The 14852-nt window shown below is 51.6% G+C and overlaps 1 protein-coding gene across 2 annotated transcripts; it reads left to right on the forward strand.

Annotated features, from left to right (window-relative positions):
- The first annotated feature begins 302 nt into the window (after nt 1–302).
- On the forward strand, nt 303–14492 carry LOC137666175 (cytochrome P450 4B1-like). Of its 2 annotated transcripts, none has more exons than XM_068405900.1 (12): nt 303–516; nt 5610–5754; nt 6411–6455; nt 7012–7139; nt 8655–8779; nt 8896–9047; nt 9609–9715; nt 10207–10397; nt 10957–11090; nt 11739–11803; nt 12496–12578; nt 13766–14492. In XM_068405900.1, exons 1-12 carry the CDS (start codon nt 337–339, stop codon nt 13932–13934), a joined length of 1524 nt encoding a protein of 507 aa, XP_068262001.1. In that variant the 5' UTR covers nt 303–336; the 3' UTR covers nt 13935–14492. The 2 variants fall into 2 exon arrangements, with proteins under 2 accessions (XP_068262001.1, XP_068262002.1); XM_068405901.1 differs by having other exon boundaries at nt 10999–11090.
- The last annotated feature ends 360 nt before the right edge of the window (nt 14493–14852 follow it).

A 14852-nucleotide genomic window follows, 5' to 3' on the forward strand; every position in this document is an offset into this window, starting at 1 on the left:
GGGGCGGGGGTGGGCACAGGCAGGGGACGGCGGGGCAGCGGGTCCCGCTCCGCCGGCGATGCTCGGCCCGCTGACCTCCCTCTGCTGGCCGCAGCTCCGGACGCGCACGCCGGTGCCAGCTCGGAGCCCGTTCTCAGGGCAAGCGGTGCCTTTCGCGAGGCCCCGCGGGACGCTGCCCTCCCAACAAGCGCTGTCGTGATTTGGCAGCCGCTCGGACTCTGGACCTGCCTCTCCGCCCTGCATTGGCTGCGTTGCTGGCACCAGCCCTGTCCGAGGCAGCAGCAGCAGCAGCGGCAGCAGCTGCTGGCGGCCGGGCGCTGCCTGCACGGCGGGGGGATGAAGACCTCCTGGCTGGGCGTGGATGTGTCCCGGGTGCTGCACCTGGCTGCCGTGTTCTGCCTGAGCTGCGTGCTGCTCAAGGCCATCCAGCTGTACCACCGCCGCCGCGAGCTGCTCCGCGCGATGCGCGACTTCCCCGGCTACCCGACCCACTGGCTCTTCGGCCACGTCCGTGAGGTACGGCGAGAGCAGGGGCTGCGCTGCCCCGCGGGGAAGGAGGGAGGGCGGGGAGCGGTTTTCCCGAGCAGCGGTGGGGAATGATGCTGGTGGGACTCGTCCGTGTAGCGCAGGAGAATTGCTTCTCCTAGTCCCCAGGGTAAGGGAAGGATGGGCATCCTTTTTCTCGGCCATACAAGCTGCTTTCTCTGCTTGTGATGCCTGGAGAACATCACACACAGGCTGCTGCAGAACGCGCGGTGGAAGGAGGTGGTAGCTGGCTCGCAAGTCAAGAAAGGAATAAGAGAACATGGCATGGGCAAGGTCGTCCCTGGGTGTAACCTGGCATCGGTGCTGGAGGCAGCAGAGCCGCGCTGCTCTGTCCCGGGGCAGGCTCCGCTGTCACCCCTCTGCCTCTGTGGAAGTTGGGGCCCGGCTGCTGCAGGGGTCCCTGCGATGCTGTGCAGATGCGCTGTCCCAGTGTCCCAGGGCACCTTCGCTCCCGTGCCAGCTTGCCTTGGCTCTGCAGCCCGCTGAGCCAGACAGGGCATTGATCATTTGGGCATTGATCCTTTTGAATCACATTTAAGGCACAAAACACATCCCAGGTATATAGCATCCAGCACAGGGGCCACGGATCTTTTAAGGTTGCGTTAAAGCCATGACTAACTAAACCCACGTACATAAAGAAGCTTTGTTTTGGGCACTCACGGCCTGGGGGATGCTTCCCCAACGTGTGAGCTTGCCCATACAGATCAGCGTGGCTGCCTTGGTAATCAGATTTCCACAACTCACTGACAGCTTCATGAGGAGTAACTGAGCTGCCTGATGCAAAAGACTTTTCCATACATGCTAAAGGCTCCTTAAAATCACCCTGACCTCTCCTGGATTCTGCTGATGCCCTGCCCTGGCCGAATCTGTGGCACATTAAATAACTGGCGCCCTGGAAAGTAGCTGGGAAATCTGGAGGGGACCTCCTGGGGCTCATCTCTGTGCTGTGGTGGCCCCAGTTTTGCTGCGCTGGATGGGACAGTCTTTTGGCAATGTCCCCTGGCAGCCCTTTGCCTGCATCTGCCCTGGGCGGGCGGCTGGTGGAGGGGAGCCAGCCTGGTTCTGACTGAGCACGGCGCAGCTTTGTGCTTAGATTTCAGCTTCTGTGTTTTCTGTTTTATTTGCTATTGGTCCATAGTCATTCAAAGTGCCTTTAAGCACCTCTTCCCGGACGCTTTTAGTGTTGGATCCATTTCAAAGCTTGCATTTCAGCATGAGATCAGGCTATTACCTTTCTTCCTTTGACCCAAGCGGGTGTTATACTTTTCTTTTCAAGCCCCAAGGGAGGAAGAAGTAGAAGTGATGGCCTTGCACGCAGAGCCTGGTAGCTGGAGGCCTGGTTAAGAAGCAGGAGCTTTCTGTTCCTGTTCCTCCACAGCCCGCAGGACTTTACACCCTCTGCCCTGGGAGTGCTGGGCACAGCAGGTAGAGGTTACTCACCTTGAGGGTAACCTCTCCTCTCAAATAAACCCATCGCACCCTCTGCCAGCGCAGGGATGGCTCTTGATAGCACAAACCGAGTGCTCCAGAAACAGCTTCTGGCGCTCCAGAAACAAGGTTGGATGCAAAGGCTTCTGGCATTAGAACTTCTGCCAGCAAGGCTTGCTCAGCATCTCCCAGTTACTTCCATTCACACTTTCTGTGGTTTCGTGACGAGAGGAAGCACAAGCAGACGTATCAAAGGGACTTTCATGTGTTCAAGTGTCACTCAGCTAAAGGCACCGTGCCAAGCCCCGCTTCTGCTGGTGTTGCCGAAGGGGCGTGCGCTGGGGAGGGCTGCCTCCTTTTACCACAAAAATGGATCCCTGCAACCAGAGAGATAGATGCTTCTCTTTAATAAGTCCAAATTCTTGAACTTGAGCAAGAGAAGTTGAACGATAACTTTCTGTCATAAACGACAACTGGGTGTAGTTTGTCATTCTGCCGAACGTGAGCAACACATGGGATGTGCTGCAAGGAGGATGATGAGGCCTTCTACAGGCAGCTGAGAGCAGTCTCGCAATTACAGGGCCTGGTTGTTGTGGGGGATTTCAACTACCCTGATATTTGCTGGGAGGCCTACTCAGCCAGCCATCCTCAGTCCAGGAGGTTCCTCCAGTGCATTGATGATAACTTTCTGATGCAAATGGTGGATGAGCCAACTAGGAGAGGAGCGCTGCTGGATCTTATCCTTACTAACAAGGAGGGTCTGGTTGAAGAGGTGAAGGTTGAGGGCAGCCTTGGTTGTAGCGACCATGAGATGGTAGAGTTCAGGATCTCATGTGGCAGGACCAGAATAGCTAGCAGAATCACAACCCTGGACTTCAGGAGGGCCAACTTTGGCCTTTTCAAGAAATTGCTAGGGGAAATCCCATGGGACAGGGTACTAGAAGGTAAGGGGGCCCAAGATAGTTGGTTAACGTTCAAGGACTGCTTCTTCCGAGCTCAAGATCAGAGCATCCCAACAGGTAGGAAGTCAAGGAAGGGTACCAGGAGACCTGCATGGTTGAACAGGGAACTGCTGGGCAAACTCAAGTGGAAGAAGAGGGTGTACAGATCATGGAAGGAGGGGCTGGCCACTTGGGAGGAATATAAGTCTGTTGTCAGAGGATGTAGGGAGGCAACTAGGAAAGCTAAGGCCTCCTTGGAATTAAACCTTGCAAGAGAGGTCAAGGACAACAGAAAGGGCTTCTTCAAATACATTGCAGGTAAAGCCAACACTAGAGGCAATGTAGGCCCACTGATGAATGAGGTGGGGGCCCTGGAGACAGAGGATAAAAAGAAGGCGGAGTTACTGAATGCCTTCTTTGCCTCTGTCTATACTGCTGGAGGCTGTCCTGAGGAGCCCCGGACCCCTGCGGCCCCAGAAGAAGTCAGGATAGAGGAGGAATCTGTCCTGGTAGATGAGGGCTGGGTCAGGGACCAATTAAGCAATCTGGACGTCCATAAATCCATGGGCCCTGATGGGATGCACCCACGGGTGCTGAGGGAGCTGGCGGAAGTCATTGCTAGGCCACTCTCCATCATCTTTACTAAGTCGTGGGCAACGGGAGAGGTGCCTGAGGACTGGAGGAAAGTGAATGTCACTCCAGTCTTCAAAAAGGGCAAGAAGGAGGACCCGGGTAACTATAGACCGGTCAGCCTCACCTCCATCCCCGGAAAGGTGATGGAACAACTTGTCCTTGGTGCTGTCTCTAGGCACATCAAGGATAGGGGGATCATTAGGGGCACTCAGCATGGCTTCACCAAGGGGAAGTCATGCTTAACCAACTTGATAGCCTTTTATGAGGACGTAACCCGGTGGATAGATGATGGTAAAGCTGTGGATGTGGTCTATCTCGATTCCAGTAAAGTGTTTGACACGGTCTCCCACAGCATCCTCGCAGCTAAACTGAGGAAGTGTGGTCTGGATGAATGGCTGACACAACGGAAGGCTGCGCAGCCATTCAGAGAGACCTGGACAGGCTGGAGAGTTGGGCGGGGAGAAATTTAATGAAATATAACAAGGGCAAGTGTAGAGTCCTGCATCTGGGCAAGAACAACCCCATGTACTAGTACAAGTTGAGGGCAGACCTGTTGGAGACCAGCGTAGGGGAAAGGGACCTGGGGGTCTGTCACGGTTTAACCAGAGAGGTTGTGGAGTCTCCTTCTCTGGAGACATTCAAAACCCGCCTGGACGCGTTCCTGTGTGATATGGTCTAGGCAATCCTGCTCCGGCAGAGGGATTGGACTAGATGATCTTTTGAGGTCCCTTCCAATCCCTAACATTCTGTGATTCTGTGATTCTGTGACCCCCTGGCTCACAAGGAAGGGGGCTCAGCCTTGGTGCCCAGAGCCTGGGCGTGCCCCAACACAGCCTGTGCAGTGCCCTGGCAGCATCCTCTCCGAGACAAGCCTGACGTGGGTGATTATTTGAGCACAAGTCATCTCCCGGTTTCAGAAACACTAGCCAACCTAAAAGCTGAGCTGAGATAGCTCAGCACCAAAGCAACTGAGCAAATACTCACTTGTCTTAGTCAATAGGGTGACTTTGTGGCTGATTTCTGCACCAGTATGCAGATGTAATTAAACTTCAAGCTTCAAGTCAAAGCAGCAGCAGCTACGTCAGCCCTCGCTCGCCAAAATCCTTCCCGCTGCATATTGTGGCAGAGTAGTTGCTGTTCAAAGAAAAGAGAATTCTTACACAGTTTTGTCTCTATGATCTTTTTTTCTCTGCCTGTGACTTTGGATCTTTCCACAGATCTTTCCACTTGTTCTTTGGCTATTGCCTGTTTAATATACAACAACACTGGCTATAAAAGCAATAAAACGGTGATCACTTTTGAAGAGTGAACCTGCCAGTGCTGCCCATACAAATGCTGGTGCTCACGTTACTCCTCAGCATGCAGCTTCCAAGGACCGGAGATGAACCTTTCTGGGAGCACCAGCTCTTCATCGCCTATTAAATTCAGTTCCTGGAAATCAACGAAATCTTAATCTAACCTTTTTAACCAGCATCCCTTCCTTTGTGCACTCCATTGGTGACTTTGGACTCATTCTGTTGAATTTTACCTGGACACTGGCCTTCACCTAAATGGCTGGAGGAAGCTGTGGCCCCGGTTTCCCAGTCAGGAGGCATTGTTGCACCAGGGTAAACGCAGCAGCGATGCCATTGGCTGCTGTAAAAGTGCTGCTGTATTTTCTCTATGACTGCAGGGTACTAATTGCTCAGCCATGTGCAAGTGAGAACATATTTGCGTGCAACAAAATGCAGGTGCTCACTGGGCCAAATCTGAGTCTTCTTTGGGGTGGCCATGGAAAAAGAGCAGATAACGTACATGCACTGATAAGCACCACCCGTGTCCCTAAGGATGTTCTCCATGGTGAGGGTCAATTGATAAGGAGGAATTATTTCATATTAGGTTTAAAAGTAGCAAGCATCTCTACTTCTCATGCTCTGCAAACCCAGAGGGACAACACCTTGTTTGCAATAACCTGGTTTTGTGATACAGAAAGACATTGAGTTTTTTCAGAAAGTGGTTTGGGAGATTATTTTTTCTCTGAATCTAAGTATTCTTTCTCTTTTTACTTCCCCACAACTACAGTTTCTCAAGGAGGAAGAGGTGCTGGACAAGGTGGAGATCTGGGCACAGAAGTACCCACGCGCTCACCCTCTCTGGTTCGGGAGTTTCTCGGCATTCCTGGTTGTCACCGATCCTGACTATGCCAAGGCTCTGTTGGCCAGAGGAGGTGAGGAGATGATGCCTTCAGCTGTGGAGCAACAACCACAGCCTGCAGATTTCCCATACCAGCCTAAAAATTCGCAGCAAGGCAGGGTTTCACAGAGAGGTTTTCTTGCAGAAATCACCTAAAGTCATGGAGAGATGTCCCTCCTTCATGCCATGCCCTTGGTGCTTCAGGCAGTGGGCTGCAGGGGTGACCAGGGCCCCTCCAAATCTGGCAAATCAAACTTCCTCAAGTGCTCCTTGAAAAGTTATCTTCTTGGTGCTTGACCCCAGCAAGGAGAAGACAGCTGGAAGCTTTTTTCTCAGCTCAGACCCCTGGCTCCTCCTGCGGAGCCATATCTTTAGTGCATCCAGAGAGAAAGGTGCTAAACAGTGCTGTCTGGGAGGGTTAATCATTTATCACAGAGCACAGACTTTGGACTACCAATATTCTTGTTTATTCCTGTCTGGGCATCTGCTTTTATATGTGTTTTTTGCAGCTGGGCCAAACAAGTGTTGTTTTGCTGTGAAATACTGATGAATTCTGCAGAGATGCCACAATTTGCTTCATACCCAACTAAAAGTGAGAGCCCAGAGAGAGCTTTCAGGTGCAAACCAGCAGGTTGACGCTACTGAAACATTTACCATTTTATTTTCTCTTTCTTGATGATTTTTTTGCAGATCCCAAGGATAATATCAGCTATAAACACCTTGTCCCATGGATTGGTATGTATTCCCAGGGCTTTGCGTACCAGGAATGATTCTGAAGTTAGTCAAGAACATGCTATAAATAAACAGCATTGTGCTTGTTCCTTGATGCAGACATAGCTAAAAGCTTCCTGAAATTATTACATTTATTGAAAAAGGTACTAAATAATGCTATATTTTCTGATTCAAGGAAAGAAAGTTCAGGCACAGTCATATGTACAAATGAGAACCACTTACACGTCCATAGAAAACGAAGGGTGGTGATGGGAGAAGCTCAGATTCAGTGGAGGACTGGTGAAAAATGCATCTGCTGATCTGAACTTCGTAGCTCAAGCAGTGTTGGTGTTTCTTCTCGGAGGCAGCGCTGTGTCATTTTGGTGAGCAGGGCTCTGCTGAGCCCTGGGAACCCTGGAGCTGATAGCAACATTTGGAATTACTCTCTCGTAGCAGCTCAGACAGCGGATTTAATCATGCTCCTTGCAGGTGGAGGCTGTGTCCACAGGCAGGTGAAAGCAGCCTGCTTGTCCCCAGCAAAACACCCTGCTTGTGCCCAGCCTTACCTTTGTTTCCTCAGGGAACGGGTTGCTGATCTTACATGGGCCAAAATGGCAACAACATCGAAAACTCCTGACTCCGGGGTTTCATTACGACGTCTTGAAACCGTATGTGGCCCTGATGGCAGAGTCTACTAATGTGATGCTGGTAGGACTCATATCTGATGCTCCTCTCTTTGCCCTCTTTTCTTTTCCCTGATCCTGACTGATTAGTAGGTAAATGCTGGAGCAGTTTTCTTGCAGTGCCCTTACTCACAGCCTGGTAATTGTAAGGACAGGCTGTGTCCTGGTGGTCAGGCTTTCTGAGTCACCACAAATCCCTGCCCCTGAGTTGGAAGGAACAAGCAGGTTGAGCCTCCCTGCAGGGACTATGTCTCTGGTCCTGCTTTGAGCTCTGTGGCTGAGATTTGAAGATGAGTGTTACTGCCATCCCCAAACTGTGCGTGATCTCAATCCCAACTGCAATTTCTTATAAGATGTTTTTGTAAATGAAGAATTGAAGTGAATAAAGGTTCATAATAAATCCTGAAAATATAAGGATTGGAGCAGAGCTGTACTGTGACCTAAGGTTAAAGGGTATCATTTGCTGTCGACATACCCATGACTGGATTGCAATCCCCTTGCCTAATACACAGTGAAACTGCACTGTTCTTCCATCCGTCAGTGCTGGGCACGATGGAAACCAGTGTGAATTACAGGTGAGGGGCACCAAGCTTTGTGCACGTGGTCCAGCAGGAGTCTGGGTGACGGATCTATTCCTTCTCCTTTGCCTCCCTCCACCCAGCCTCCCCAGCAGCTCCACATGGATCCTGGAGAGCCAGAAGAGCTTTTGCAATACGCACAAGTGCCTGGCAGTTTATAATTAATTCCTTGCAGATAATGCAAAGTGCCTATGGTGAAGCCCATGCCACCAGGTGGCAATCGTTGTATGTGCTAAGGACAAGTCTGTCCATATAAGCCCTGTTCCCCAGCCTGGTTTCATGCTGTGGGAGCTCAGATGTGACTGTGCTCTTCCATCTCCTCCCTTTCTTGGCTTTTGGGTCCACTGGTTCCTTATAGCCACAAAGGAACAGAGGATCCAACATCATTTGGTGTCTGCCAGGCAAGAGAGACACTATTTATAGTTTCTCTAGGGATCCGCTATGGGAAGAGTTGAGCAAGAGCTCCTATATTATATGCTGGAAAAACACAGTGACAGAGAGATCGTGGGATGGAGGAAAAACCTTGGTCAGAAGTTTGCATCTTAGGCATCAAACTCATATGTGCTTGAGAACAAACTCGGTGAAGCCCAATGCTGACATTCGCTGCTCTTGTGCAGGAAACACACTGCACCCTAAGAAAGGCTTTGGTAACACGCCCCACCACCCAGCGATGCGCCTGTCCTGGGCTTTTCCAGGGTGCCCTTGCCCCAGGGTGGGGTGTACCAGGGCTCACCACCGACAGGATTTGAGAGTAGCAGCTGCCTGAGGCAAATCTTATGTTAACCATCCTGGTCTTGGCTTCCCTTCTCTGGGATTTTGACAGCAACTAAGAGATCCTCTTCTTTTTTCCATTTCTCTGGAATGTATCCCTAGCTGAGCACTCATTTAACCAGAGGGTAACTGCAGATCGTGCAGAACTGTCCCTTGCCTTCTCATTTCTGTATGTCTCCTTTGCACCCTAGGATAAATGGGAACAGCTGATCACAGATGGGAAACCCGTGGAGCTCTTTGAGCATGTCAGCTTGATGACTCTTGATAGCATCATGAAATGTGCCTTCAGTTGTCACAGCAACTGCCAGACCAACAGGTCAGTGCTGGCTGCCCCAAACCCTGGCAGAAAGTTTGCAGCCCAGAAGGGAAATGGGCAAATTGCTTGTCATGATGCTCCCAAATTCACAAGCTTCCACCACTCCCCTCTCACAGGAAGAACACCTACATCCAGGCTGTCTACGACCTATGCCTCATGGTGCACCACCGCCTCCGGATCTTCCCCTACCACAATGACATCATTTACTGGCTCAGCCCCGATGGATTTCGGTTCAGGAAGGTCTGCCAGCTTGCTCATGACCACACAGGTATTCCCTGCCTTCATCCTCTCCCGAAGCTTTCGAACAGGGTGAGTGCTGGCTGACAAGAGGCAGCTGAGTTACCTCCTTGCCCATGCAGTGATCCTGCCTGGAGGCTCAGAGCTGGGATCCCAGTCGAGCATCAGCTTGCAGCAGTGGTCTGATCTAGGCATGAAGCAAGGGGGTCTCAAAGCTGCTGGGTTATTAAACTGGACTGATGGAGGAATTCCCCTCTGGGAATGCTCCTGTTAAATGACAAGGGATGGGGGCTCAGGGCAACACCAATGCAAGGAATGATTTTCCTTTCCAGGCCAGGTGTGATTTTAATGCAGGAGGGGTGAGTAAAATAGGCTGAGGAGCCTGTGGTGGACAAAGAAGTTTGCAGAAAAGGATGGCAATGTGCAGGGTATTTGTTGCCATGCTGCTGAAAAAGCCAAACTGCCCGGGATGCAGAAGCACACATGTCAAACACATCGTGGTCACCCCCTTGGGTGAGCTTTGCATTCGCAGGGTGCTTTTGCAGCTCAGCATCTCCTGCCCCTGCTGAACCTTTAACTCTTCCTTCCCCAGACAAGGTGATCCATGAGCGAAAGGAGTCCCTTAAAGATGAGCGGGAATTTGAAAAGCTCCAGAAGAAGAGACATTTGGATTTTTTGGACATTCTGCTGTGTGCCAAAGTGAGTGGTGAGGAGTGGGTGTGCAGCAGGGTGCAAAAGCCAGTCAGTCTTTGCGGGGGTGCCACAAATCACCAGAGACCCTCAGGACTGCACAAGCCATTAAAATAACTTAGCCCAGCCCTGCTCAATTGAGGAGGGGCCAAGGTGATCTGATTTTCCATCACTGAAACGTTGGTAGTGTCTGCCAGGGAATACAACATGCAGAGGGATTTCATAGTCCTGGGGTTTAATATGGGGGGGATAAAGGGGTTTATAAGTGAAGGAAAAGGGGCCCTGAATTCAGTCTAAACAGAGATTGATTTTGTTCATACGTATCCCAGGGGCATCAGCCACCCTGCTTTGCAGTAGCTGAAAGAATATAATGGTCCCTCCTGGGATATTTTATTTTTCATATATATATCTGGGCCACTATTATATAAATATATATAATATATATATATTATATATATATATAAATGTATGGGCCACTGAAAGTGTCTCTGGACTGTTAGGACGAGAACGGAGCTGGATTGTCTGACGAGGACCTGCGTGCCGAAGTGGACACGTTCATGTTTGAGGGCCACGACACGACGGCCAGTGGGATCTCCTGGCTCTTGTACTGCTTGGCGTCACACCCCGAGCACCAGGCACGGTGCCGGGAGGAGATCCAGGGGATCCTGGGGCACCGGGAGACGCTTCAGTGGTAAGGTTGCACATTTCCTCGGGTAGTAACTTTTTTCCCATCGCTGCCATTCCTAAGGGAGCAATGTCTTCAAGGCCTGAAAGCTGGCGTGCTAAAGGTTGCTGCATGCACAGGGACTGCATAGGATGGAGCAGGTACTGCATCCTTCAGCTGAACCTGCCTCCCTGCCCTTCAGGGCTTCAGGGCTTGTATTGCCAGGGCAGATAGAAGAAAAACCACACCAGACCAGGAGGGTCATGCTGGATGCTGTGCCAGGACCTGGGCCACCAACGTTGCTCTTTGCTCTCTCCTGTTTTCTCACCCCAGGACGTTGTAGGCATGGCTTTTCATCTTTCACTGTCACTTTGCACTTGAGCTTGTTCAGAGGTTGTTAAGGCTGTTCGGAGGTGTCCAGGGGTCCCCAGCTTGCAGCAGCCTGTGGTTGGACATTGCAGGTCCCTCTGTTAACCCCATCTCTTGCAAGGGGGTCTGCCCAGGAGCTGATGGCCGTGGGGCAAGGGGCGTCCCGGCACAGGGCAGCGGGGGGAGCGTGGGGCTCAGCCTGCCTCTGTCCCGGCAGGGAGGACCTGGGCAAGATGACTTACAGCACCATGTGTATCAGGGAGAGCCTTCGCCTTTACCCACCGGTGCCTGGCGTGTCCCGGCAGCTCAGCAAACCCATCACCTTCCCCGATGGACGCACCTTGCCAGAAGGTCTGTAAATCCCATACCCGCTTCACAAAATTGTGTTCTCAGACATCAGCCACGTCCTCGCTGCCTGCCACAGAGCAAAGGCGACAGCCCTGCCTCTGTGACCTGCTCCTTGCTGGCACAGACATTCAGATGGGGCTGTGCAGGTGTCACCATCCCGTTGGTAGACTGAGGTCTGGGCCGCACGGCAGCATCCCCACGACATCCTTCCTGCCAGCATCGCTATAGGGCAGCCGTGCCTGTGCCAAAAGCCCATTCTCTTCCTGGCCAAGCACAAGCTCATGCTTCACCCATTTTGGCAAACTGCAGGCGCAGGGGGAGAGGGACTGGTCCCATCCCAGCTTGCGGTGTGGGAATCGCCCTGTGCAGCTCCTTTCCTGCTCTGATTTGGCACACAAGCAGGCAGTGCTGGTGGTGGGGACGATGTGCCTACGGTGCCGGTGCCCTCCTCATTTCCACTGTTTGGCTGCTTACAACTAAACAAATGGAAAATATTTAGTTTTCTCTGAAGCCAATGACAAAACCCTCATAGGTTTCCAGTTGACAGATAAGACCATGATGATTTAGACAGACCTTTGTGCAAGCATGCTGCAACCTTTCCTTTAGTTTCTTTGTCACTGAGCCCTTTTCTCCTCCTTGATTGCTTTACAGGCAGCGTCGCTGCAATAAGCATTTATCTCATTCACCGAAACCCTGCAGTATGGAAAGACCCTTTGGTGAGTTTTCTTTTGCCCTTCTAATATTTTTTCCCCTTTATGCTGTGCCTCTTCCGATGTCCCCTTCACCTGTTAGCAGGAGAGCAGAGCCCTTCCTTGCTCCTGAACATCTTTGCCACAGGTACCCCCTCTCTGGCCATGTTCAAAGCCAGGTTGGATGGGGCTTTGAGCAACCTGGTCTAGTGGAAAGGTGTCCCTGCCCACGGCAGGGTGTTGGAACTAGATGGTCTTTAAGGTCCCTTCCAACCCAAACCATTCTATGATTCTATGAATCACACTGAGAAGCGGCCGCCATGCGTTAGTCTCAGCTGGCTGTGGCACAGGGTGGTCAGACAGCAGCGTTAGGGCTGGGTGCTGCCCAAACAGTAAGACAAAGTGCTTCAAAGAGTTTGTGGTATTAACAGACAAAAAGATGATATTTTGTGCAGCCTACAGGTGGGGAATTGAATCCCAGCTCCTCGGTTTTCATCGTGTCTATGTCTGGTTTATGTCTGGTTTATCTTGGCAACACCATTGCCGGGCTCAGTGGAGAGCAAGGGATTCTGGTGTATGAGTTTCAGTCCATCTCAAAATGATTTCTCTCTCCAATGGGGTTGTTCAGAAATTATGGGGTGTTATGTTTCTGAAGATACCGGTCAGTACTGTGTTCCTTAAACAATCGCGTTTTCTTGCTGCATATTCTTCATTTCCAGGTGTTTGACCCTTTGCGGTTTTCCCCGGAGAACATCTCTGGCAGACACTCTCATGCCTTTCTGCCTTTTTCTGCTGGAATGAGGTAAAGCGTATTGAATGCTGAAGGAGTAGTGGGGAGAGAAAACATGCATCCCTGGAAACTGCTCAGCCCGAGAAGGCTGTGCTACTGGTGCAATTGCTGTCGGGGAAGCACTCACAGAGTGCCTTCAGAGGCCGCCACCTGAAGTCCTGGCCCTGCAGCGTTAAACAGTTCACAAGCATAGAACAAGTGTTTGTGCCACAGAATTGGTCTGACACCAGCAGACAAAATGGGAAGGAAGTATTGCCAGACTCCTCCTGGGGACAGGGAACCGGGTCCCAAAGCTGTGGAGCATCCTCCTGGCATCATGCAGGGAGCCTGCAGCATCCCGGGCTCACCTGCTCTCCTCCCCTCCTTGATGCAGAGACCCCATCCCACCCCCTGCCCTTTGATTCCCCCTTCTCACCTGCTCCCAATCCTTCCCTTTGCCCTGTGCTCACCCCACCAAGGCAAACACGTTGCAGACCCTCCTGCTTGGAGACCCACCACCTCAGCTCTGGTGGCCTCTCCTTTGGCTTCCTGTCTTCATTTAGCCCGCACCCAGGGCTAAACAATAGCAATTTTTCTCTCACCCAATGTCCCTTCTCCAAATGAGGAAGGAAATTAGGAAAAGGAGAGGGAGGCTTGTAGGATGAAGTTAATCAGATTTAATGAAATGAAGAAATCAATATAAATGACAACACAAAACAGACAAAAGTATACTTATCTACAGATCACTGGCAAGTTGCTCCAGGAATCACAATGAGGAAGAGAGAAAAAAAGCAAGGAGAGCAGGAAAAGCCCCCCCTCTTCCCAGCAAACCCTCTCTTTTATAGTGAGCTTGATGTCAATGATACAGAATCCACCTGTGGGCCAGCCAGGGTCAGCTGCCCTGGGTTAAACTGCTGAGGGCCCTGATCACCATGGCTGGCCACAAACTGAAACCAAATCCCAGTGGAACCAGGACACTTCCCCATCTCCCCTCCCTCTCCGTGCTCATTGAACACACATCCAGGAGCTCCTGATGCTCCCCCAGATTCCCCCTGCTCAGCCCAGGCCCCTGCTTTTGCTCCCCAAAACACTGCCTGGGGCTCCCAGAGCTGCAGAGGGGAAGGGTTGTGTGCTGGTGTGAGAGGGCTGGGATGCAGCCACGGGGGTTTGCTGTGCCCAGCACTGAGATGGGGTGGCTGAGCTGCTCTGTTTCACCCCAGGAACTGCATCGGGCAGCAGTTCGCCATGAATGAGATGAAGGTGGCACTGGCCCTGACCCTGCTCCGCTTTGAGCTCTCGCCCGACCCCGACAAGCCTCCCTGCAGAATACCTCAGATCATCCTTCGCTCCAAGAACGGGATCCACCTGTATCTAAAGAAAATCCGCTGATGCTGGAAAACGTCCTGCCTTTGCTGGAGGGAGGGACCAAGCAGATGACGGGACAATGTTTCTTGGGGCAAAAGGTGCAGGGCAGGATTTGGGGATGAGGATTCCTGATTTCGGTGCTTCTTCCACCAGCTGAAAGCCCGTTTTGGCCTGGGCCCAGGTAGCCTGGATGGCATTTCACAGACCCATTGCCATCTGCTCCACAAGTGCCAATCTCGGAGCAGCCAGGCATGGCCATGCCTCTTCGCTGGCTGTCCCCTTGCCCTGCCGTAAGGGCTGGCCTGGCAACATCTGCAGGTCCCACCAGCTTCCTCCTTAACAAATCCTGCCTTCACACCCATGTCCTGGCCAAATCCATGACCGTTCCCAGCCCTGCTCCATCGTCAGCACCTTCCTCAGTGCCTGGAGGTCAGCCCTCCTCTCCTGCAGCAGGGACAGCTGTGGCAGACCTCTGTCTCTCTTCACGCACTCAGTGTGTCTCTGTTTTATTGAAAGCACTGATTCCAGTCTGGGCTCTGAAATTCTGCCTAAACTGCAAAATATTCTGTAATTTTTATGTTAATAAACCAATAATTATTCCTGTAACAGCAGCTGCGTTGGTTTTTATTGCTGATGCTTGCCTGCTTCCCCTTTAGGAATGGGAGATGGAGAGGAAACCCATGAGCAGCAAGTGACAACCCTGGGGGTGTCTAGCTGGGCCCCTGCCCTCAGGTCTCCAGCCACGGCCAGCGCAGCATCTTGTTCCATGGGCATCCCCTTAACAGAGGTCCAAAGTGTAATCTTCGTTTAAAGCTGCAAGGGAGGAGTTCTGATAGTTAGGAAGGTTTTTTTTCTCTTTTTTTTTCTTCTTAATTTTCCTAAGCTGATAATGTTATGATGAGAGTTGTACGCTTGAGGTACACTGGAGGACACTAGCGAGCT

This window comes from Nyctibius grandis, chromosome 8 (genome assembly GCF_013368605.1).
Source record: "Nyctibius grandis isolate bNycGra1 chromosome 8, bNycGra1.pri, whole genome shotgun sequence".
Taxonomy (NCBI): Eukaryota; Metazoa; Chordata; class Aves; order Nyctibiiformes; family Nyctibiidae; genus Nyctibius; species Nyctibius grandis.